At 41.6% G+C, this 26,819-nt stretch overlaps 1 protein-coding gene and 1 pseudogene across 2 annotated transcripts in view; one reads left to right on the top strand and one right to left on the bottom strand.

Moving 5' to 3' along the window:
* Positions 1 to 26,819, bottom strand: part of DDX46 (DEAD-box helicase 46) — an 83,326-nt gene that overhangs the window by 17,495 nt on the left and 39,012 nt on the right. For both annotated transcript variants that reach the window (XM_031666468.1, XM_031666469.1), the window contains exons 14-18: positions 23,065 to 23,229; positions 21,937 to 22,099; positions 10,264 to 10,457; positions 6,886 to 7,023; positions 6,398 to 6,547 (exon numbers count right to left, since the gene is read on the bottom strand). In XM_031666468.1, coding sequence (XP_031522328.1) covers positions 6,398 to 6,547; positions 6,886 to 7,023; positions 10,264 to 10,457; positions 21,937 to 22,099; positions 23,065 to 23,229 — 810 coding nt within the window. The remainder of the gene's footprint in view (positions 1 to 6,397; positions 6,548 to 6,885; positions 7,024 to 10,263; positions 10,458 to 21,936; positions 22,100 to 23,064; positions 23,230 to 26,819) is intronic.
* On the top strand, positions 13,482 to 13,936 carry LOC103885430 (annotated as a pseudogene).

The raw sequence follows: 26,819 nt of genomic DNA, 5'->3' as shown, positions 1-26,819 counted from the left end.
CTTTCACATCCTTTGAAGTGCTAATGAGTGGTCTATATATTGAGAGGAGGGGTATTGGTATACACTAGGCAGATTTTTCCAAAACTATTCTGGAACCATCCTCTTGTAAAGAAGATTTCCAATGATTGTCTATCTTGATAAGCATATGGCAAGACCTCCAGTACAAAAGAAATAACTGCTTCAGTTAAGAATGAGAGAACAGATGATGGCCGAATAGGAACAGCTCCAGTCTCCAACTCCCAGCGCGAGCGACACAGAAGACCGGTGATTTCTGCATTTTCAACTGAGGTACTGGGTTCATCTCACTGGGGAGTGCCGGACGATCGGTGCTGGTCAGCTGCTGCAGCCCGACCAGCGAGAGCTGAAGCAGGGCGAGGCATCGCCTCACCTGGGAAGCGCAAGGGGGAAGGGAATCCCTTTTCCTAGCCAGGGGAACTGAGACACACAACACCTGGAACATCGGGTAACTCCCACCCCAATATTGCGCTTTAAGCAAACAGGCACACCAGGAGATCATATCCCACACCTGGCCGGGAGGGTCCCACGCCCACGGAGCCTCCATCATTGCTAGCACAGCAGTCTGTGATCTACCGGCAAGGCAGCAGCGAGGCTGGGGGAGGGGCGCCCGCCATTGCTGAGGCTTAAGTAGGTAAACAAAGCTGCTGGGAAGCTCCAACTGGGTGGAGCTCACAGCAGCTCAAGGAAACCTGCCTGTCTCTGTAGACTCCACCTCTGGGGACAGGGCACAGCTACACAACAACAACAACAACAACAACAAAAAAGCAGCAGAAACCTCTGCAGACGCAAACGACTCTGTCTGACAGCTTTGAAGAGAGCAGTGGATCTCCCAACACGGAGGTTGAGATCTGAGAAGGGACAGACTGCCTGCTCAAGTGGGTCCCTGACCCCTGAGTAGCCTAACTGGGAGACATCCCCCACTAGGGGCAGTCTGACACCCCACACCTCACAGGGTGGAGTACACCCCTGAGAGGAAGCTTCCAAAGCAAGAATCAGACAGCTACACTCGCTGTTCAGAAATATTCTATCTTCTGCAGCCTCTGCTGCTGATACCCAGGCAAACAGGGTCTGGAGTGGACCTCAAGCAATCTCCAACAGCTGAGGGTCCTGACTGTTAGAAGGAAAACTATCAAACAGGAAGGACACCTACACCAAAACCCCATCAGTACATCACCATCATCAAAGACCAGAGGCAGATAAAACCACAAAGATGGGGAAAAAGCAGGGCAGAAAAGCTGGAAATTCAAAAAATAAGAGCACATCTCCCCCAGCAAAGGAGCGCAGCTCATCGCCAGCAACGGATCAAAGCTGGACGGAGAATGACTTTGACGAGATGAGAGAAGAAGGCTTCAGTCCATCAAATTTCTCAGAGCTAAAGGAGGAATTACGTACCCAGCGCAAAGAAACTAAAAATCTTGAAAAAAAAGTGGAAGAATTGACGGCTAGAGTAATTAATGCAGAGAAGGTCCTAAACAAAATGAAAGAGATGAAAACCATGACACGAGAAATACGTGACAAATGCACAAGCTTCAGTAACCGACTCGATCAACTGGAAGAAAGAGTATCAGCGATTGAGGATCAAATGAATGAAATGAAGCGAGAAGAGAAACCAAAAGAAAAAAGAAGAAAAAGAAATGAACAAAGCCTGCAAGAAGTATGGGATTATGTAAAAAGACCAAATCTACGTCTGATTGGGGTGCCTGAAAGTGAGGGGGAAAATGGAACCAAGTTGGAAAACACTCTTCAGGATATCATCCAGGAGAACTTCCCCAACCTAGTAGGGCAGGCCAACATTCAAATCCAGGAAATACAGAGAACGCCACAAAGATACTCCTCGAGAAGAGCAACTCCAAGACACATAATTGCCAGATTCACCAAAGTTGAAATGAAGGAAAAAATCTTAAGGGCAGCCAGAGAGAAAGGTCGGGTTACCCACAAAGGGAAGCCCATCAGACTCACAGCAGATCTCTCGGCAGAAACTCTACAAGCCAGAAGAGAGTGGGGGCCAATATTCAACATTCTTAAAGAAAAGAATTTTAAACCCAGAATTTCATATCCAGCCAAACTAAGTTTCATAAGTGAAGGAGAAATAAAATCCTTTACAGATAAGCAAATGCTTAGAGATTTTGTCACCACCAGGCCTGCCTTACAAGAGACCCTGAAGGAAGCACTCAACATGGAAAGGAACAACCAGTGCCAGCCACTGCAAAAACATGCCAAAATGTAAAGACCATCGAGGCTAGGAAGAAACTGCATCAACTAACGAGCAAAATAACCAGTTAATATCATAATGGCAGGATCAAGTTCACACATAACAATCTTAACCTTAAATGTAAATGGACTAAATGCTCCAATTAAAAGACACAGACTGGCAAACTGGATAAAGTGTCAAGACCCATCAGTCTGCTGTATTCAGGAGACCCATCTCACACGCAGAGACATACGTAGGCTCAAAATAAAGGGATGGAGGAAGATTTACCAAGCAAATGGAGAACAAAAAAAAGCAGGGGTTGCAATACTAGTCTCTGATAAAACAGACTTTAAACCATCAAAGATCAAAAGAGACAAAGAAGGCCATTACATAATGGTAAAGGGATCAATTCAACAGGAAGAGCTAACTATCCTAAATATATATGCACCCAATACAGGAGCACCCAGATTCATAAAGCAAGTCCTTAGAGACTTACAAAGAGACTTAGACTCCCATACAATAATAATGGGAGACTTCAACACCCCACTGTCAACATTACACAGATCAACAAGACAGAAAGTTAACAAGGATATCCAGGAATTGAACTCATCTCTGCAGCAAGCAGACCTAATAGACATCTATAGAACTCTCCACCCCAAATCAACAGAATATATATTCTTCTCAGCACCACATCGTACTTACTCCAAAATTGACCATATAATAGGAAGTAAAGCACTCCTCAGCAAATGTACAAGAACAGAAATTATAACAAACTGTCTCTCAGACCACAGTGCAATCAAACTAGAACTCAGGACTAAGAAACTCAATCAAAACCGCTCAACTACATGGAAACTGAACAACCTGCTCCTGAATGACTACTGGGTACATAACGAAATGAAGGCAGAAATAAAGATGTTCTTTGAAACCAATGAGAACAAAGATACAACATACCAGAATCTCTGGGACACATTTAAAGCAGTGTGTAGAGGGAAATTTATAGCACTAAATGCCCACAAGAGAAAGCAGGAAAGATCAAAAATTGACACTCTAACATTGCAATTAAAAGAACTAGAGAAGCAAGAGCAAACACATTCGAAAGCTAGCAGAAGGCAAGAAATAACTAAGATCAGAGCAGAACTGAAGGAGATAGAGACACAAAAAACCCTCCAAAAAATCAATGAATCCAGGAGTTGGTTTTTTGAAAAGATCAACAAAATTGACAGACCACTAGCAAGACTAATAAAGAAGAAAAGAGAGAAGAATCAAATCGACGCAATTAAAAATGATAAAGGGGATATCACCACCGACCCCACAGAAATACAAACTACCATCAGAGAATACTATAAACACCTCTACGCAAATAAACTGGAAAACCTAGAAGAAATGGATAATTTCCTGGACACTTACACTCTTCCAAGACTAAACCAGGAAGAAGCTGAATCCCTGAATAGACCAATAGTAGGCTCTGAAATTGAGGCAATAATTAATAGCCTACCAACCAAAAAAAGTCCAGGACCAGATGGATTCACAGCTGAATTCTACCAGAGGTACAAGGAGGAGCTGGTACCATTCCTTCTGAAACTATTCCAATCAATAGAAAAAGAGGGAATCCTCCCTAACTCATTTTATGAGGCCAACATCATCCTGATACCAAAGCCTGGCAGAGATACAACAAAAAAAGAGAATTTTAGACCAATATCCCTGATGAACATCGATGCAAAAATCCTCAATAAAATACTGGCAAACCGGATTCAACAACACATCAAAAAGCTTATCCACCATGATCAAGTGGGCTTCATCCCTGGGATGCAAGGCTGGTTCAACATTCGCAAATCAATAAACATAATCCAGCATATAAACAGAACCAAAGACAAGAACCACATGATTATCTCAATAGATGCAGAAAAGGCTTTTGACAAAATTCAACAGCCCTTCATGCTAAAAACGCTCAATAAATTCGGTATTGATGGAACGTACCTCAAAATAATAAGAGCTATTTATGACAAACCCACAGCCAATATCACACTGAATGGGCAAAAACTGGAAAAATTCCCTTTGAAAACTGGCACAAGACAGGGATGCCCTCTCTCACCACTCCTATTCAACATAGTGTTGGAAGTTCTGGCTAGGGCAATTAGGCAAGAGAAAGAAATCAGGGGTATTCAGTTAGGAAAAGAAGAAGTCAAATTGTCCCTGTTTGCAGATGACATGATTGTATATTTAGAAAACCCCATTGTCTCAGCCCAAAATCTCCTTAAGCTGATAAGCAACTTCAGCAAAGTCTCAGGATACAAAATTAATGTGCAAAAATCACAAGCATTCTTATACACCATTAACAGACAAACAGAGAGCCAAATCATGAATGAACTTCCATTCACAATTGCTTCAAAGAGAATCAAATACCTAGGAATCCAACTTACAAGGGATGTAAAGGACCTCTTCAAGGAGAACTACAAACCACTGCTCAGTGAAATAAAAGAGGACACAAACAAATGGAAGAACATACCATGCTCATGGATAGGAAGAATCAATATCGTGAAAATGGCCATACTGCCCAAGGTAATTTATAGATTCAATGCCATCCCCATCAACCTACCAATGAGTTTCTTCACAGAATTGGAAAAAACTGCTTTAAAGTTCATATGGAACCAAAAAAGAGCCCGCATCTCCAAGACAATCCTAAGTCAAAAGAACAAAGCTGGAGGCATCACGCTACCTGACTTCAAACTATACTACAAGGCTACAGTAACCAAAACAGCATGGTACTGGTACCAAAACAGAGATATAGACCAATGGAACAGAACAGAGTCCTCAGAAATAATACCACACATCTACAGCCATCTGATCTTTGACAAACCTCAGAGAAACAAGAAATGGGGAAAGGATTCCCTATTTAATAAATGGTGCTGGGAAAATTGGCTAGCCATAAGTAGAAAGCTGAAACTGGATCCTTTCCTTACTCCTTATACGAAAATTAATTCAAGATGGATTCGAGACTTAAATGTTAGACCTAATACCATAAAAATCCTAGAGGAAAACCTAGGTAGTACCATTCAGGACATAGGCATGGGCAAAGACTTCATGTCTAAAACACCAAAAGCAACGGCAGCAAAAGCTAAAATTGACAAATGGGATCTCATTAAACTAAAGAGCTTCTGCACAGCAAAAGAAACTACCATCAGAGTGAACAGGCAACCTACAGAATGGGAGAACATTTTTGCAATCTACTCATCTGACAAAGGGCTAATATCCAGAACCTACAAAGAACTCAAACAAATTTACAAGAAAAAAACAAACAACCCCATCAAAAAGTGGGCAAAGGATATGAACAGACATTTCTCAAAAGAAGACATTCATACAGCCAACAGACATATGAAAAAATGCTCATCATCACTGGCCATCAGAGAAATGCAAATCAAAACCACAATGAGATACCATCTCACACCAGTTAGAATGGCGATCATTCAAAAGTCAGGAAACAACAGGTGCTGGAGAGGATGTGGAGAAATAGGAACACTTTTACACTGTTGGTGGGATTGTAAACTAGTTCAACCATTATGGAAGACAGTATGGCGATTCCTCAAGGATCTAGAACTAGATGTACCATATGACCCAGCCATCCCATTACTGGGGATATACCCAAAGGATTATAAATTATGCTGCTATAAAGACACATGCACACGTATGTTTATTGCAGCACTATTCACAATAGCAAAGACTTGGAATCAACCCAGATGTCCATCAGTGACAGATTGGATTAAGAAAATGTGGCACATATACACCATGGAATACTATGCAGCCATAAAAAAGGATGAGTTTGCATCCTTTGTAGGGACATGGATGCAGCTGGAAACCATCATTCTTAGCAAACTATCACAAGAACAGAAAACCAAACACCGCATGTTCTCACTCATAGGTGGGAACTGAACAATGAGATCACTTGGACTCAGGAAGGGGAACATCACACACCGGGGCCTATCATGGGGAGGGGGGAGGGGGGAGGGATTGCATTGGGAGTTATACCTGATGTAAATGACGAGTTGATGGGTGCAGCAGACCAACATGGCACAAGTATACATATGTAACAAACCTGCACGTTATGCACATGTACCCTACAACTTAAAGTATAATAATAAATAAATAAAAAAAAAAAAAAAAAAAAAAGAATGAGAGAACAACAGTACTTACATCAACTGCAGCATCCTCATCATCTGAATCTTGCAGACCAAGAGCTGCTTTTTGTAACTTCTTCCTCTCATTAGCCAAAGCTTGTTCTGTTTCATCAAACTTGAATCCCTTACCAGAGAACCCACTACTCTTTTTAATTATTTTCCCCTCCTTTCAAAGAAAGAAAACAAAGTTAATCTCAAAGTAATAACTTTAATGTTTAGGAATTCATACTAATTAAATATTTTTCAAGGTGGTGTATGTCAATGTAATAAAAACAGTTCATCCAGCATGTAAGATAAACTAAGAGCTCTACATAGACACCACAAAATACTAAGCTCAAGAAAAAGATAGGATTTTAGCTTTCATTTTTCCCTCTCTGAAGAGAAATAAAAATAGTACTATCAAAATTTCCAAGTATTAAGTAAAAAAGATTTCCAAGAATTAAATAATCAAGGTTTAGTCACATTAATGATTTCTAAAAGAGTGACATGGGTTAAAAAACTCACAGCTTTCTGTTGATCTTTGAAATCACTCCACAGTTTCTCTAAATCAGGAGGTACTGCGGTCCCTGACAATTCAAGAGCTTTAATTATGTCACCAGCATAGCGAGCTTGATCTTCTGTGATAAAAGTATAAGCATAACCCTAATGAATGATGAAAAAGTGCAATTAGACACTAACAAGATGTATCCTACTTACATCACAAGATAAAATCTGATCCACTTAATAAATCCTCGAGATTGACAACATTACTGAAGAATTTTAAAAGTCACAAAAGAGTCTTACCAAATTACTCAATGGTTCAAAGTGAAATATCCAAGTGTAATTTTTATTTATTTATTTTTTATTTTTTGAGATAGAGTCTCGCTCTGTTGCCCAGGCTGGAGTGCAGTGGCGCAGTTTCAGCTCACTGCAACCTCTGCCTCCCGGGTTCAAGCTATTCTCCTGCCTCAGCCTTCCGAGTAGCTGGGATTATAGGCGCCTGTCACTATGCCCAGATAATTTTTTGTACTTTTATTAGAGACGGGGTATCACCATGTCGGCCAGGCTGGTCTCAGGTGATCCACCTGCCTCGGCCTCCCAAAGTGCTGGGATTACAGGCACAAGCCATCATGCCCAGCCCAAGTTTAATATTTTAAAATAACACAAGCAAACTAGAAAATTTCTAATTTCTTTATACAGAGGTAGAAATATATGCAATTGGCTGGACACAGTGGCTCACGCCTGTAATCCCAGCACTTTGGGAGGCCAAAGGGGGTGGATCATTTGAGGTCAGAAGTTCAAGACCAGCCTGACCAACATGGTGAAACCCCGTCTCTACTAAAAACAAAAAAAAATTGTCAGGCGCGGTGGCTCAAATCTGCAATCCCAGCACTTTGGGAGGCCAAGACGGGCGGATCACGAGGTCAGGAGATCAAGATCATCCTGGCTAACACGGTGAAACCCCGTCTCTACTAAAAATACAAAAAACTAGCCGGCAAACTGGCAGGTGCCTGTAGTCCCAGCTACTCGGGAGGCTGAGGCAGGAGAATGGCGTGAACCCGGGAGGCGGAGCTTGCAGTGAGCTGAGATCCGGCCACTGCACTCCAGCCTGGGCGACAGAGCGAGACTCCGTCTCAAAAAAAAAAAATTGAGCCAAGTGTGGTGGTGCACGCCTGTAATCCCAGCTGCTTGGGAGGCTGACGCAGGAGAATCGCTTGACCCTGGGAGGCAGAGGTTGCAGTGAGCTGAGATGGCACCAATGCACTCCAGCCTGGGTGACAAGAGTGAAACTCCATCTCAAGAAAAAAAAAAAGAAGAAAAGAAAAGAAAAAGAAACATGTAATTTTACACAAATGCACAGTTGTGTGGTCATACCTATTGATTTTGTTTTTCCTTTTTTTTTTTTTTTTTGAGATGGAGTCTCGCTAGAGTTTGCTATCTTCACAAAACAATATGACCTTGCTGGGCGCAACGGCTCACACGTGCAATCCTAGCACTTGGGGAGGCAGAAGTGGAAAGACAGCTTGAGCCTAGGAGTTTGAGGCCAGCCTGGGCAAAAATGGCAACACCTTATCTCCACAAAAATGTAAAAAACAAAACAAAACAAAAAAATCTGACCCAAACAGTCAACTGCTACAATTTTTTTTTTTGAGACACAGTTTTGCTCTTGTTGCCCAGGCTGGAGTGCAATGGCACAATCTCAGCTCATCGCAACCTCTGCCTCCCGGGTTCAAGCTATTCTCCTGCCTCAGCCTCCCGAGTAGCTGGGATTACAGGCATATGCCACCACGCCCAGCTAATTTTGTATTTTTTTTTTTTTTTTTGGTAGAGACAGGGTTTCTCCATGTTGGTCAGGCTGGTCTCAAACTCCCGACCTCAGGTGATCCACCCGCTTTGGCCTCCCAAAGTGCTGGGATTACAGGCGTGAGCCACCGTGCCCAGCCAACTGTTATGAATTTTAAAACATGGTTTAAGATTTTAATTCAGAAATGTCTAAATAGCCACCGCCTTTGACCCATGGTCTGCTTTTGTACTGCTACAGGGCCACAAGTATTTACAGTTTTATAGGGTTATGAACATACACACAATAACACACATGTACATAGAGAAGGAGAGAGAAAGAAAAGAATATGCAACAGAGCCCAAATAGGTTATAATTTTTAATACATGGCCCTTTACAAAAAAATATTCTTGACTCCTCCCAATAGGTTAAAAGAATAAATGCCATCACTACTTATTAAATATGTATAAGCAGGTGAGCTAAATTCTATTTGCATGAATTTTTCTCATCTATAAAATAGAGTAGTATCATCTACCTCAAAGCAAAGTTTTAAGGATAAAATGACATTATATATGTAAAACACTTAAACAGTTCTAAGGATAAAATGACATTATATATGTAAGGATAAAACGACATTATATATGTAAAACACTTAAAATGACATTATATATGGCAGATAATACGTCATCCATTAATGTAAGCTATGACATATAAATATTATTTATTGCTTTATTATGCAATGTACAGGGTTAGAAAATTAAATATATCATAATCAATGTCTCCAACAACAGAATAGTCTGCTGCCTCTAGAAGGAATGAGTTAGACCTATACAGTTTCTAGAATACAGGTGAGTCAAAAAAGCAAGTAATATATATTCGTATGAATGATAGGGAGGTAAAGAGGGCAGTAGGAGAAATTGGTAGGTGTGGAGAGGGGTATATTTTATGATCCCATGTTTTTTTAAAAATGTTCCTGAAGTATAAACATTTATGTGTCTGTGTATACAGATGGTCCCTGACTTACAATGATTCAATTTATAATTTTTCAACTTTACCATGATGCAAAAGTGATACGCATTCAGTAGAAATTGTACTTTGAGTACCTATACAACCATTGTTTTTCACTTCCAGTATTTAGTAAATTACATGAGATATTCAAAACTTTATTATAAAATAGGCTTTGTGTTAGATGATTATGCCCAAGTATAAGCTAATATAAGTGTTCTGAGCATGCTGAAGGTAGGCTAGACTACTATGATGTTTAGTAGGTCAGGTATATTAAATGCATTTTCAACTTATGATGGGTTTATCGGGACATTGTAACCCCATCATAAATCAAGGAACATCTGTATACAAATTTCTAGGCATGAGGGGAAAAATCTAAAAGGGGAGACAAACTGTTAACAGGATCCGCCTATAAAGAGCAGCTAGGTATCTGATAATCTGAACAATACTTAGACCTGTACATGTATATAAATTATTAACATCAACCACTCTTCACACTATGTGGATTAAAGATTTTCAAAACGTCTCCATAACTCCTATTATCTACTCCTTGAAATACTAAAGAAACACTTGTATTTTAATATAATGAAGATCAACTATAAAAAACTTATTTTTACCTTGTTGCCTGCTCTTCCAGTCCGCCCAGCTCTGTGTACATAATCCTCATAATGGTTGGGGCAGCTATAATTTACTACAAGAATCAGATGTTTCACATCTAGACCTCGGGCAGCAACAGAGGTAGCCACAAGAAGTTTGCAGGTCCCATTCTTAAAGTCATTTATGATGCTATCTCTGTCATATTGATCAATGCCTGCAAGTAAATTAAAGAGCTGTAAAACATGTTCAAATTAAATATTCCGTCTCTTCTGACCAAGAATCTAAACTCAGAGTGAAGAACAAATTGACACATCCAACTCCTAAAATACAGAAAATAAAACACTAAGAAAATTTAACAGCAAGATTAAAGGTTATTGCTATTAACTCATTTATGAATATTTCAACACTGGTCTTGTATTGCCCTCTTTCTTCTACATAAGGTTTATATTTGCAAAGGCCCAATATCAGAAATTGACTTAAACCTGTTTGGGAGCCAAAGGGAGAAAAGGCAGAAACATTCAGCCTATATCGATAAGAGTTAGATATTTCTCCTTTTCCTGTAGGTTATTTAGAGCCCTGTTACTCAGTTTTGTCCAAGGACCAGAGCAGCATCACCTGGGAGCTTGTTAAAAATGCAGAATCTAGGCCAGGTGTGGTGGTTTATGCCTGTAATCCCAGCACTTTGAGAGGCCAAGGCGGGCGGATCATGAGGTCAGGAGCTCGAGACCAGCCTGGACAACATGGTGAAACCCCGTCTCTACTAAAAACACACACACAAATAAAAGCCGGGCGTGGTGGCACATGCCTGTAATCCTAGCTACTCGGGAGGCTGAGGTTGCCATGAGCCAATATCATGCCACTGCACTCCAGCCTGGGCGACAGAGAAAGACTCTGTCTCAGAAAAAAAAAAAAAAAAAGGAAATGCAGAATCTAGGGTTATACTTCAAACTACTAAATCAAAATCTGCATTTTAAAAAATCCTTACGTGATTATCATACGCAAATTAAAGTTTGAGAAATACTGGTTTAAAAGTTGCAGTGAGCCGAGATCGCGCCACTGCACTCCAGCCTGGGCGACAGAGCGAGACTCTGTCTCAAAAAAAAAAAAAAAAAAAAAAAAGTACCCAAATGGATCTCTCTTAAATAAGTGATCCAGTGACAAAGCAGAGTATAAAATACTGTAAGTTCTATTACAACATGCCCAAGCCACAAAATATTTTATGATGAGGTTCCCAGGAAACTCTGGTAATAGAGAAGGGAATAAGATAAACTCTCAAAACTTAAAACTCATGCTTTCAATGGGAGATTTCACAGAAAATCTGGGTTTAACATACAAACTGCTTAGCATGTAAATAATTACCAATATTAAGTCCTAGTACTATCTAAAATTTTAAAGGTACTCTTCAAGGATTGATTTAAAGGAAGTATTTGAATCACTGTCAAAGAAATTGGAATCTAACACTTCACCAAAAAAATCGCCTAAGAAAATTTGATGAAATCAATATCAGTATAAATTTAAGTTTATAATTTAAAAATACCAAAACTTTTACTTTAGCCTAAGGTATCCTGACTACTAACATAATCACACAAAATTGATTCCTTGGAATTGAGTATAATATGCTAACTGAAGCAGCATATGGGATGTCAACCCAAAAACCATGAACCCCTTCCTTTTTAAAATAACCACAATTTTGTTCATATACTAACCCAACACATGATCAGGTATACATCAAATGGGAGATGGGCCTAATCCCAGTCTCAAGAGTTAATATACTTGTTGTACACCAGCCCTTTTCGAACTTTCTGTTTTCAGGATGCCTTTTTTTTAAAAAAAAACCCGGGGGCGAGCCTTGGTGGCTCAAGCCTGTAATCAACACTTTGGGAGGCAGGCGGGTGGATGCAAGGTCAGGGAGACCCGAGACCATCCCTGGCTGTATTCCCGTCTCTACTAAAATGCAAAAACTAGCCGGTGGTGGCCGAGGCCTGTAGTCCCAGCTACTGGAGGCCTAAGGAGGCAGGAGAATGAAGAGTGAACCTGGGAGGCCGGAGCTGCAGTGAGCGAGATAAGCGCCACTGCACTCCAGCCTGGGTGACTGTGTGAGACTCGTCTCAAAAAAAAAAAAAAAGAGCGAGTTTCACTCTTGTTGCCCAGGCTGGAGTGCAATAGTGTGATCTCGGCTCACTGCAACCTCCGCCTCCCAGGTTCAAGTGATTCTCCTGCCTCAGCCTCCCCACTAGCTGGGACTACAGGTGACTGTCACCATGCCTGGCTAATTTTTGTATTTTTAGCAGAGACAGGGTTTCACCATGTTGGCCAGGCTGGTCTTGAACTCCTGACCTCGGGTGATCCGCCCACCTTCCAAAGTGCTGAAATTATAGGCGTGAGCCACCACGCCCGGCCTTTAGGATGTCTTTACACTCTTAAAATCAGTAAGGACCCACACCCAAAGAGCTTTAGTTTAGGTCTTGTCTATCAATACTTAATGTATTAGAAATTAGAACAGAGAGGATGGGGGCGAGGCTCACACCTATAATCCCAGCACTTTGGGAGGCCAAGGCAGGAGGATCACCTGAGGTCAGGAGCTTGAGACCAGCCTGGTCAACATGGCGAAACCCCGTAACACAAAAAAATTAACCAGGCGTGGTGGCAGCCACCTGCAATCCCAGCTACTTGGAAGGCTGAGGCAGGAGAATCGCTTGAACCTGGGAGGTGGAGGTTGCAGTGAGCCAAGATCATGCCACTGCACTCCAGCCTGCGCAACAAGAGTGAATCTCTGTCAAGAAAAGAAAAGAAAAGAAAAGAAAAGAAAAGAAAAGAAAAGAAAAGAAAAGAAAAGAAAAGAAAAGAAATCAGAACTGAGGAAATTTTTAAATACTGGATTTGCTTAAAGATACAGTTCCTCGGCTGGACGCGGTGGCTCACGCCTGTAATCCCAGCATTTTGGGAGCCTGAGGCAGGCGGATTACAAGGTCAGGATTTCAAGACCAGCCTAATCAATATGGTGAAACTCCGTCTCTACTAAAAACACAAAAATTAGCCAGGTGTGGCGGAGGGCACAGTGACTCGGGAGGCGAGGCAGGAGAATAGCTTGAACCCGGGAGGCGGACGTTGTAGTGAGCCGAGATCGTGCCTCTGCACTACAGCTTGGGCGACAGAATGAGACTCCATCACAAAAAATAATAATAACAATAAAAAAAGGCAGTTCCTCTTCCAGGGGCGTGGTCTAGAGGCACTCAGAATGGTCAAGCATTTGACATACTGCCTGTCATAGGCTTTCCATGATACAGCCTTTAACAAAACTAGGCTGTCTGGAATCCCTGGTAATAGAATTATTTACCTTTATTTATACCAAGAAAGTTGGGAAAGCACCAAAATCTGCAGGTGGCTTGTGCCCAGGCAGACTTCAAGGGGTTTGTGTTGTGAGATCTAACATTGTTACATGAATGCCCAAAACAAAAAAAAAACATGTCAGCAGAGCCAATGGTGGTTCCATGTGTGTTAAATGTGATCATGACAGGATTAAGCATACTTTCCTTATCAAGGAACAGAAAATCATGGTGAAAGTGTTGAAGGCACAAGCACAGAGTCAGAAAGCTAAATTTAAAAAATGACTTTTGAATAAAAATGAAAAGACTAGAAAAAACATAGCAATGACATGTTAAAATAAAAAGCACATTTTTGTGAAAAATAACTTTTCCAGAACAATAAAATAATTACATTAAGACAAAGGGGCCAGCCTGGGCAACATGCCAAGCCCCTTCTCTACAAAAAATTAGCTTGGTGTGGTGGCACGTGCTTGTAGTACCAGCTCCTCGGGAGGCTGAGGTAGAAGGATCACCTGAGCAAAAGGAGGTCCAGGTTGTAGTAAGCTGTGATTGTGCCTCTGCACTCCACCTTGGGCAACAGAGTAAAACCCTGTCTCAAAAAAAAAAAGACAAATGGCACTGATTTACATTTTTGCCAATCTTTTTCAGGTCAGGCTTAATAGAAGATAACTGGAATGCCATATCTTCTATATTCAATCTGTCACAATATACCATGCCATTCAACCTGTAGCAAACCCTGCACACTAGAGAGAATGAGAGTGAAAAAGGCAAATAACATCATTGGATTATTAAGAAAATACATATAGTCTTATAAACCTCCTGACATCCCAGGGACTCTCAGAGGTCCTAGGATAATATTTTTTCTTACATTCGGCCAGGCGCAGTGGCTCATGCCTGTAATTCCAGGGCTTTGGCAGGCCAAAGTGGGCAGATCACCCTGGGCAACATAGCAAAAACCCATCTTTACAAAAAATACAAAAATAGACTAGGCATGGTGGCTCATGCCTGTAGTCTCAGCTATTCAAGAAGCTGAGGTGGGAGGACAGCTTGAGCCCTGGAGGTCGAGGATGCAGTGAGCTGTGATCACACCCCTGCACTCCAGCCTGGAAGACAGAGCAAGACATTAAGAAACTGTCTCAAAAAACAAAAAAAGAAGAAGAAGAATCATTTGTCATTTTCTTTGTCTATGAATGAGGCTTAAGCATATGATACGACAGAATTCTGGCCAAAAAGATAAAAGTAGTATTAAAGACAAGTATTATGGGAAACAACTTCCTTAATATAAAAACACACATTTACAACAATATAGGAGAAACTCTTACTGGACCAATCCCTCCGGCAGATAACAACTATGAACTCTGGTCAAAATAAAGAGCAACTACATAAAGACACTAGAGAGTGACTAACAGCAGCAGAAATGGGAAAGAAGTTGACACTTGGAAGAAAGTATTGCACTAGCAAAGTGTAGAGGATTGTATTTATTTACTTATTTATTTCAAACTCTTTGCTCAGAGGCAGGCCCAGCACAGATCAAGCGAGGAAGTCAAAACTTGAACAGAAACTCACAGTCTTATAAGAGAAACCACCAGAAAGTGTTCAAAACAAACTCAGGACTAGGAAACAGAGGAAATAAATCCTGAAAAGAATGGAGCAGAAAGCCACAACTGTGCATACATATGCTGCCCAAATATCTGGCTGACCCCTAAGCTACAGATTTGTGAGGCAAAAATCTAAGCAGTTGGGATGAAAAAAAAAAAAATTAAGAGATTTCAGGTCTAGGCTCGGTGGCTCAGGCCTGTAATCCCAGCACTTTGGGAGGCCAAGGCAGGTGGATCACCTGAGGTCAGGAGTTCCAGACCAGCCTGGCCAACATAGAGAAACCCTGTCTCTACTAAAAACACAAAAATTAGCTGGACGTGGTGGCACGCACCTGTAGTCCCAGCTACTTGGGAGACTGAGGCAGGAAAATTGCCTGAACCTGGGAGATGGAGGTCCAGTGAGCCGAGATCACACCACTGCACACCAGCCTGGGAGACAGAGCGAGACTCTGTCTAAAAAATAATAATAAAATTAAAAAGTAAGAGATTTCAGATGCTGCCCATTAAAGGAAGACAGAGTTTGGATGCTGGGTTCTGCCAAGTTAACGCTCTATTTGGAAACCACAAAAAACAAAAACAAAACACCACTTGTGGGAGACATCAGAGAATTGAGAATTTAGAATCTCTACAGTGGATCATTCAAAGTCCAGTATACAAACAGAAATTACTAGACATACAAAGAAAGACAAAACCATAAAACAAAAATCAAGAGAAAAGACCATCAATAGAGACTGACATCAATATGATCCAGATGTTATAATTAACAAAGATTTCAAAGCACATATAATTATGATCAAGACTTTTTAAAAATGCTTACAAGGAATGCCTAAAAAATCTAATCAGACAAACAAGAAAATGTAAAAGAGAACACACTTGTCATTTTAGAACTAAAAAAAATACAATAACTGAATTCAAAAATTCACTGGATGGGCTTAACAGAAGATAGGAGATGACCCAAAAAAACCCCAAAAAACAAATAAATAAATAAATAAAATAAAATAAAGTTGACAACAAGGTAAAAGAAATTATCAGGGCCGGACACGGTGGCTCACGCCTGTAATCCCAGCACTTTGGGAGGCCGAGGTGGGTGGATCACCTCATGTCAGGAGTTCGAGACCAGCCTGACCAACATGATGAAACCCTGTCTCTACTAAAAATACAAAGTGAGCTGGGCGTGGTAGCATATGCCTGTAATCCCAGCTACTCAGGAGGCTGAGGCACAAGAATCGCTTGAACCCAGGAGGCAGAGGTTGCAGTGAGCCGAGATAGTGCCATTGCACTTTAGTCTGGGCAACAAGAACAAAACTCTATCTCAAGAAATTATCCAATTTGAACTACGGAGGGGAAAAAAAGGTTGAAAAAGACTGAACAAAGCATCAGTGAGACAATATCAAAAACTCAAACATATACATAACTGAAGTCCCAAAGAGAGAATAAGGCAGGAAAGAAATAACAACCAAGAATTTCCCAAATTCAGAACAAGACATAAATTTGTAGATTCTAGAAGTTAAATGAACCCCACACAGAATAAATACAAATAATACCATCCTTAGATACAGTTACCATATGGCATAGCAATCCCATTCTTTGTTATCTACCCTAGAGAAATGAAAGCTGACATTCACACAAAAACCTTTATTTGTATAATAGCAGCTTTATTCATAATTATTAAAAAAAAAACACGAAAATGTCCTTAAACAGATGAGCAGACACACAAACAGTGATAAATCCATACAATGAATACTACTCAGTAATAAGAAAAAAAGAACTATAGACCGTGGCTCAGGCTTGAATCCCAACACTCTGGAATTTGAGGTGGGGGGACTGCTTGAAACCAAGAGTCCGAGATCAGCCTGGGCAACATGGTGAAAGCCCATCTCTACAAAAAAATATTAAAAAATTAGTTGGGCATGGTGGTACATGCCTATAGTCCTAGCTACTCAGGAGGCTGAGGTAGGAGCATCGCTTGAGCCTGGGAGGTGGAGGCTGCAGTGAGCCAAGCTGAGATGGCACCACTGTACTCCAGCCTAGGCAACAGAGAGAAGCTGTCTCAAGAAAAAAAAAAAAAAGAATAAACTGTGCAAGAACTTGGGACTTGGATGCATATCAAAGTCATTAAGCTGAGTTTAAAAAGCCAATTGCAAAAAGTTACATACTGTAGGATTCAATTTACAAACTTTTCTCTTCCTTTGAGATAGGGACTCACTCTGTCGCCAAGGCAGGAGTACAGTGGCACAATCTCGGCTCACTGCAACCTCTGCCTCCCAGGCTCAAACAATCCTCCCTCCCATCTCAGCCTCCTGAGTAGCTGGGAGGCTAATTTTTTATAGTTTTTAAATTTTTTTACAGAGATGGGGTCTTGCTATGCTGCCCAGACTGGTCTCAAACTCCCAGACTCAAGCAATCTGCCCAACTCGGTCTCCCAAAGTGCTGGGATTACATGCATGAGTCACCGCACCTGACCTACAAACATTCTTAAAACAATACATGAGGCCACGCATGGTGGCTCAGCCTGTAACCCCAGCACTTTGGGAGGCTGAGGTGGGTGGATCACCTGAGGTCAGGAGTTCGAGATTACCCTGACCAACATGGCGACAATGTCTCTACTAAAAATATAAAAATCAGTGAGACAAGGTGGCGCACGCCTGTAATCCCAGCTACTTGGGAGGCTGAGGCAGGAGAATCGTTTGAACGCGGGAGGTGGAGGTTGCAGTGAGCCGAGATGGCGTCATTGCACTATGGCATGGGCAACAAGAGCAAAACTCTGTCTCAAAAAAAAAAAAAAAAGAACACATGAGTGATTGCCAGCAGTTATGGATGGGGAAAGATACCTTTACAGGGACAAGATGAGGGGGTTTTTAAGGAAGTGATGGAACTGTTCTGCAACCTGATTATGGTGTATTCTGTGGGATGTGGCTAAAGCAACCAAAATACTGAAAGCAGCCCCCAACCCCAGTGCCCAACAGAAATGACTACACTGTGGCACAGTCATACAATAAAATGTTATTCAGCAATAAAAGGGGAAGAACTACTGATACATGCAACAACACAGATCAATCTCAAAAGGCATATGGTAACAGAAACCTTACATAAATAACAATGCATTATATATGATTCCATTTATCTATAACTCTAAGAGGCAAAAAAAACTAATCCATGTTGAAAAAATTTGTTTAAAGTATTTGACTCAGGCTGGGCGCAGGAGCTCACGGCTGTAACCCCAGCACTGTGGAAGGCTGAGGTAGGTGGATCACTTGAGGTCAGGAGTTCGAGACCATCCTAGCCAACATGGTGAAATCCCATCTCTACTAAAAACAAAAATTAGCCAGGCATGGTGGTGCATGCCTGTAGTCTCAGCTATCCAGGAGGCTGAGGCAGGAGAATCACTTGAACCCAGGAGGTGGAGGTTGCAGTGAGCCTAGATCGTGCCACTGCACTCCAGCCTAGGCAACAGAGTGAGATTCCATCTAAAAAAAATAAAAGTTGTTGACTCTAGAGGCATAGGGACAGAGATAAACTGAGCGAAATTTCTTAGATGGTTTTTTGGTTTGTTTTTAAGAGAGAGAGTCTCACTATGTTGCCCAGACTGGCCTCGAACTCCTAGACTCAAGCAATCCTTCTGCCTCAGTCTCCTGAGTAGCTGGGACTACAGGCATGCAACACTGTGCCCAGATTAGGTTTTTTGTTTGTTTGTTTTTTCTTAAGACGGAGTGTCACTTTTGTTGCCCAGGCCAGAGTGCAACGGTGCAAACTTTGCTTACTACAACCTCTACCTCCCGGGATTAAGCGATTCTCCTGCCTCAGCCTCCTGAGTGGCTGGGATTACAGGTACCCGCCACCATGCCTGGCTAATTTTTGTATTTTTAGTAGAGACAGGGTTTCACCATGTTGGCCAGGCTGGTCCCAAACTCCTGAGCTCAAGTGATCCACCCGCCTCAATCTCCCAAAGCGCTGGGATTACAGGCGTGAGCCACTGCACCCGGCTGGCTTTTTTTTTTTTTTTAAATATTCACAAATTTTGCTATAGTGCCCAGCTACCTAGGAGGCTGAGGAGGGATGATCGCTTGAGCCCAGAAGTTCAAGATCAGACTGGGCAGCACAGGGATACTCTGTCTCAGAAAAAAAAAAAAAAAAAAAACGAAACAAGTTTTGAACTAGTGTTAACGATATGCATATTGACATGAAATGTCACAACCTGATCTCCAATTTATTTGAAATGTGTGAAAAACTAAGAAAAATTGATGTTAGGGTAGACAATGAATAGTAGCTAAAAAATTGATAAACAAATATAGTCATCGCTCAGTATCCTCAGGGGATTGGTTCCAGGGCCCCTGGCACATACCAAAATCCTAGGACGCTCAAGTCCCTTATATAAAATGGAATAGTATGCCCATATCATCTACATCCTCCTGAAAACTTTAAAAAACTCTAGATTACTTAAAACCACCTATTGTAGTGTAAATGCTATGTATTAATAGTTTTTATACTGTACTGTTTAGGGAACAATGACAAGAAGAATAGATTTTGTGTATGTTCAGGATGGACACATTTTTTCCCAAATATTTTCAATCTGCAGTCTATGGACACGAAGGGCTGGTTGTATATATACACAATGGAATATTATTCAGCCTTACAAAGAAAATCTGACAAATGCCACAACACAGATGAACCTTGAAAGCAATTTGCTAAGTGAAAAAGACCAGTCACAAAAAGACATAGAATGTATGATTCTACTTATAGGAGGCACCCAGAAGAGGCAAATGCATAGAGACAGAAAGCAGAATAGAGGTTATGAGCAACTGCTTAGGGATGGGGAAAGAAATTTGTTACTTAAAATAGTACTGTTTCTATTCAGCGTGATTAAAACATTCTGGAAATAGATAGAAGTGAAGGTTATAGCATTGTGAATGTACTTAATGTCACTGAATTATATACAAAAAAATGGTACATTCTAAGGCCGGGCGTGGTGGTTCACACCTGTAATCCCAGCACTTTGGGAGGCCAAGGCAGGCGGATCATCTGAGGTCAGGAGTTCAAGAACAGCCTGGCCGACATGACGAAACCCTGTTTCTACTAAAACACACACAAAAAATTAGTCAGGCATGATGGCATGAGCGTATAGTCCCAGCAACTCGGGAGGCTGAGGCACAAGAACTGCTTGAACCCAGGAGGCAGGAGGCGGAGGCTGTAGAGAGCTGATATCGCACCACTGCACTCCAGTCTGGGTGACAGAGCAAAACCCTGTCTCAAACAAACAACAACAAAAAGAAATGGTGGGTGGGGGCGGGGACATTCTATGCAGTGAATATTTACCACAAAAAAAAGAGTCATTTTTGGGCCGGGCGTGGTGACTCACACCTGTAATCCCAGCACTCTGGGAGACCAAGGTGGGCGGATCACCTGAGGTTGGGAGTTCGAGACCAGCCTGACCAACGTGGAGAAACCCCGTCCCTTACTAAAAATACAAAATTAGCCAGGCATGGTGGTACATGCCTGTAATCCCAGCTACTGGGGAGGCTGAGGCAGGAGAATCACTTGAAGCTGGGAGGCGCAGGTTGCAGTGAGCCAGGATTGAGCCATCCACCCACCTCAACCTCCCAAAGTGCTGGAATTATAGGCGTGAGCCACCGTGCCCAGCTGGTCTCTATCTCTTGACCTTGTGATCCGCCCGCCTCAGCCTCCCAAAGTTCTGGGATTACAGGTGTGAGCCACCTCACCTGGTTTTTTTTTTTTTTTTTTTTTTTTTTTGTGGAGACAGAGTCTCACTCTGTTGCCCAGGCTGGAGTGCAGTGGCATGATCTCAGTTCACTGCAACCTCCACCTCCCAGGTTCAAGCAGTTCTCCTGCCTCAGCCTCCCAAGTAGCTGGGATTATAGGCACGTGCCACCATGCCCAGCTAAGTTCTGTATTTTTAGTAGAGACACAGTTTCGCCAGGTTGGCCAGGCTGGTCTCCAACTCCTGACCTCAGGTGATCCGCCCACCTCAGCCTCCCTAAGTGCTAGGATTACAGGTGTGAGTCACCGTGCCTGGTCTGTGTTTTGTGTTCTAGTTCCACACATATGTAACAATAGCAGTATCACAAGAAATTAAAACGTTACTTTGAAATTTCAATAAAAGCTCTTTAAAGTGAATCATGAAAACCTACAGACAGCATGTGCAATGGAAAGGGTGAAACACAGACAAAATTTAAATTCAATTCCTCCATAGTCAATAAATGGTGATGGAACTTGGTCAAACCAAAGTATGCCTGTATGATTTTCTTTCTCTTAGATGGGGCAATAATAATACTTACTCCCACAGAGCACTTTTGAGTAAAAACTGATATAAAATTTAGTTCTGGGCCGGGCGTGGTGGCTCAAGCCTGTAATCCCAGCACTTTGGGAGGCCGAGACGGGTGGATCACGAGGTCAGGAGATCGAGACCATCCTGGCTAACAAGGTGAAACCCCATCTCTACTAAAAAATACAAAAAACTAGCCGGGCGAGGTGGCGGGCGCCTGTAGTCCCAGCTACTCGGGAGGCTGAGGCAGGAGAATGGCGTGAACCCGGGAGGCGGAGCTTGCAGTGAGCCGAGATCCGGCCACTGCACTCCAGCCTGGGCGACAGAGCGAGACTCTGTCTCAAAAATAAAATAAAATAAAATAAAATAAATAAAATAAAATAAAATTTAGTTCTGAATTATAGAGAACAAAGTAAATATCGAGAACACAGCACAATGCTCGGCAAGTACTTAATAGATACTTTATGTGTGAATCAAGTGAATAATTACCTCCATGAAGAGACATGCAAGGATAAGATGCTCTCATTAAATCCTTAAGAAGACCATCAGCATGTTCCTGCTTATCCACAAATATAATGACAGATCCTGACTCTTGATAATGGCCTAGAAGCTCAAGTAACTTCAAGAATTTCTTTTCTTCTTCAATCACAATCTGAAAACACCATATTGAACCAAGTTAATGGAGTGAAAATGCAAATGGATCCCTTGGACAGAAATATTCATTTTATTTGTGGTGAATGAATAAATGACAATATCTTGCTATATCTTTACCAAGGGCTAGGAAGACGTTGATTTTAATTGTAAACAATAAAAAAAAAATTGTAAACTTTCAGGGTTTAACAGGCTTGCAAATGTGGGCAAATGATCATCTGTTCTCTCTGGCTCTTAATTTCATATCCTAGTAACCAAGAGATAAAATAGGTATGTGACATTTCTTTTCCCTTTGTAGAGACAGAGGTCTCGCTATATTGCCCAAGCTAGTCTCCAGCTCCTGGCCTCAAGTGATCCTCCTACCGTGGTCTCCTAAAATAGTGGGATTACAGGCATGAGTCACCATGCCCATCTGGTATGTGACATTTCTATATATCGGCTCACCACTCACCGCTTTTGAGAGAAACTAAAACGACATTTTATTTTATGTCTTTAAAGAGACAGGGCTCACTATGGCTAGGGTGCTATTCACAGATGTGATCCAGCTATGATAAGCAAGAAAGTTTTGACGTGTTCTGTTTTTCTGCCCTGGGTAGAATATCTCATTCTTTAGGCAATCTGGTGGTCCCCTGTTACCAGGAGGTCACCACACTGATGCTGAACTTAGTATGGACAAAGATATGCATAGTGCACTACAGTCCAGAACTACAGGGACTGAAAAGCTGCAACTTCAGGCATGTACCACCGCACCCAGCAAAAAAAAAAAAAAAAAAAAAAGAGCATTTTAAATAGCTGCATGGAACAGCATAGTTAAGTGTATCTGGTAAAATACTGAAGGCTACAGTAGTGGTATACGACTTCATTTTAGAAATTATCTTGCCTACCTCACACACAGTGATCCCAAAAGGATCACACATACTACCTAAGTATCAACGAAACTGGGAATTTCCTAAAGATGGTACCCACCACTTGTTGCTCCACATCCGAGCAAACCACACTCCTGCCTCCAACTTGTACTTCAATAGGTTTACTCAGGATCCTGCGAGCCAAAGCCTCCATAGCTCTGGGGAAAGTAGCTGAAAACATAACCGTCTGTCGATCAGGACGAACATTATCCACAATGCGCATGACCTGAGAAAAAGAAAACATTACAAATAAACATGGTAAATAGGGTCTTCAAAGCTTACGCAATGTTAAAACCAAGTAAAAGGAACTTTTGAGAACAACTATCTCAGTTTTGCCACTCCCACAGTCTTTCAATCTCAAGAAACGACAACTCCACACATGCTTAGGCCAAAAATCTAGGAGACATCTTTGATTAATCTCTGTCGCTCATCTTACAACCAATCCATCAACAAATGTAGTGGTCTCTCTTCAAATTATATCTAGGATACAACCCACTACCACTGTTTCCCTTCATTTATTCAACACGTTTTTATTAAAGAACCATCTTGAACCAGGTACTGTTCTAAGTACTAGGAATATGCAATAAAAACAGACAAAAAGAGGAGGATTCTGAGAAGCTGGCAGAGCGGGAATCACCAGGAATCTGTATCCACACCTAGACAACAACTGTGCTGGTAGAATCTGTCTGATGTAACCACTTTGGAATTCTGGAATCTACAGGTTTGCAACTTCCTGGGAAAAGCCTGGAAGATAAATTGTGGCTGTTTTCTGCCATTTTCAGCTCTTAGCACAGTAGCAGTTAACCATCCCCCACAAACAGCCCCACAGCAGGCAGGCATGCACATTTCTGAAGCAAACTGTACATAGCTTGCAAGAGCCAGGGTGGTCAAGAAGGACTCTGTCCTCCAAATATGGAGGATCTCTGCTCTGATTGTTACTTCTTTTTTTTTTTTTTTTTTTTTTATTTTTTTTTATTTATTTATTTTTTTTTTTATTTTTTTTTTTTTGAGACGGAGTCTCGCGCTGTGTCACCCAGGCTGGAGTGCAGTGGCGCGATCTCGGCTCACTGCAAGCTCCGCCTCCCAGGTTCAGGCCATTCTCCTGCCTCAGCCTCCGAGTAGCTGGGGCTACAGGCGCCCGCCACCACGCCCGGCTAGTTTTTTGTATTTTTAGTAGAGACGGGGTTTCACCATGTTAGCCAGGATGGTCTCGATCTCCTGACCTCGTGATCCCCCCGCCTCGGCCTCCCAAAGTGCTGGGATTACAGGCTTGAGCCACCGCGCCCGGCCTGATTGTTACTTCTGATCACAGAGGTAAAGACAAAGAGACATTGGCTGTTATTGTTGCATTCACACCCTCTGATCACAGAGGTAAAGACAAAGAGACATTGGCTGTTATTGTTGCATTCACACCCTGCAAACCACTGCAAGCCCGGACCCCTCAAGCTGAAGTGACTACCAGGGGTTTTAAAATCTGATGCCCCTTCCCTCTGCCTTTTCTTCTTTTGAGAGCCAAAAATTAAATACTAGGAGATTAAAAAACAAATGAATATCCAAAGAAATTTACAAAGTAACCACACATACAGAATGCCACAGGCTCTGAAAACACATGAAATGACCTTAAGTGTACACCTCAGGGCAATCCTAGCCACATACCACCTACGACAATCAAATACAAAAATAATAAACAATAACAGTAATAAAAAACAGTAAACCCTAGGGAAAGGGGAGAATCTGATTCCCAAATTACCACATTACTAGATTCAAATGTCCAATTTTCAGGCCGGGTGTGGTGACTCAGGCCTGAAATCCCAGCACTTTGGGAGGTCAAGGCAGGCGGATCACTTGAGCTCAGGAGTTAGAGGCCAACCCGGCCAACATGGTGAAACCCTGTCTCTACTAAAAACACAAAAATTAGCCAGGCGTGGTGGCATACGCCTATAATCCCAGCTACTCAGGAGGGTGAGGCAGGAGAACCACTTGAACCTGGGAGGTGGAGGTTGCAGTGAGCCACTGCACTTCAGCCTGGGCTACAGAGTGAAACTGTCTCAAAATAAATAAATAAATAAAAATAATTCCCAATTCTCACTATTTTCTTCAGTATATAATCATGCCTGGAAGCACACTACTGCTTGCCAACTCTTCTCTAGGCAGAAGTCAGTGTGCAGCTTTGATCTATGAAGCTCACAAAATAATCACAAACTAAATCGAAATTTTCCTCTTTTTTCTTGAGACACAGTCTCACTCTGTCACCCAGGCTGGAGTGCAGAGACATTACATTGACTCACCACAGCCTCTACCTCCCAGGCTCAAGCAATCCTGCTACTTCAGCCTCCTGAGTAGCTTGGACTATAGACGCATGCTCCCACATCCAGCTAATTTTTATGTATTGGACATAAATACATGAGAGAATGCTGAATTAATCATTTATTTTTGTTTATATGTATTTATGTATCTGTATGTATTTATGGCAAGGAATGATTCACACTTTGCCTTTCAATGGAAAAAGTTGTTTTGAACTCACTCTATAAGAACCTGGTTTACCAGAAGGTCCCTATCAATCACTCTTATCTACTTAAAGCACTATAATAAAATCTAAGATTTCACATGACTGGGAAAGACATTGAAAGGCACGTGACTCTGTTCCATCTGATACTTCAATTCTCTTTACTCTCTTTCCACAAACAGACCCCTTGCCTCTGCTTGAATACCTGGAAGAAACATATTCAGTATCATATCAGCCCCCGCTTCCTCATGAAGCAATGTTTCATCTCCAAATAATGTTTATCCAGTCCTTCCTCAAAATAAACTCAGATCAAGCTCCATATGACTTCCCCACTGGATCCCATTTGTACTCCTTGGGACCAAAAAAATAAATTCAATGTTGCTTTCATGTGACACTTGTTCAGAGTTAAAGGATGCTATCATATCTTCTACTTAAAGCTGATTATTATTATTATTTATATTATCATTTTTTGAGATGAAGTATAGCTCTGTCGCCCAGGCTTTAAGTGCAGTAATGCGATCTTGGCTCACTGCACCCTGTGCCTCCCAGGTTCACGTGAGTCTCCTGCCTCAGCCTCCCGAGTAGCTGGGATTACAGGCGTCCATCACCATGTCCAACTAATTTTTGTATTTTCAGTAGAGACAGGGTTTCACCATGTTGGCCAGGCTAGTCTGATCTCCTGACTTCAAGTGTTCTGCCTGCCTTGGCCTCCCAAAGTGCTGAGATTAAAGGCATGAGCCACCATGCCCCGCCCAAAGCTGAGTATCATTTTAACTGTTTCTCATATGGCTCAAGCATTACCATAATCCTGCTTCTTCTGTGTTCTTCTATTTACATCTCATTTCGAATGCAGTCCTTAAATCTAAACACAATACATGCACTATCATATAACAGGCAATAAATTTTTGGAGAGTACATGGATAAACTGAAAAGGCTAAATATGACATTTGCCTTATCCCTTTTCTATGTACATTTCCATTACTGTGGTCTCTTATAATCCTTTTTTATTTATTTTTTGGCAACTACAGCCTACTGACAATTCACAATGCTCTTCTTAAGAAAACTTTCTACCACCTTTAAAATGTGTTCCTATAAATCTATATCACTGAAATTTTGCACCTGAGCAAACAGCATATATAAGGAATATAAAAACCTAGGCTAGACAAATTCTTTAGGCCATTATCTTAGTAAAAGTGAATGACTTTGATAAATGTAAATAACGTGCTATCTAGACTAGATAATGAGGTATTTAAAAGCATGATTTAAAAGAATTTATTTAAAAAGACAATGGGCTGGGCGTAGTGGCTCAC

Source organism: Papio anubis, chromosome 5, assembly GCF_008728515.1.
Source record: "Papio anubis isolate 15944 chromosome 5, Panubis1.0, whole genome shotgun sequence".
Taxonomy (NCBI): Eukaryota; Metazoa; Chordata; class Mammalia; order Primates; family Cercopithecidae; genus Papio; species Papio anubis.
Note: the sequence above shows the minus strand (reverse complement) of the source record. Positions and strands in the feature narration are given on the sequence as shown.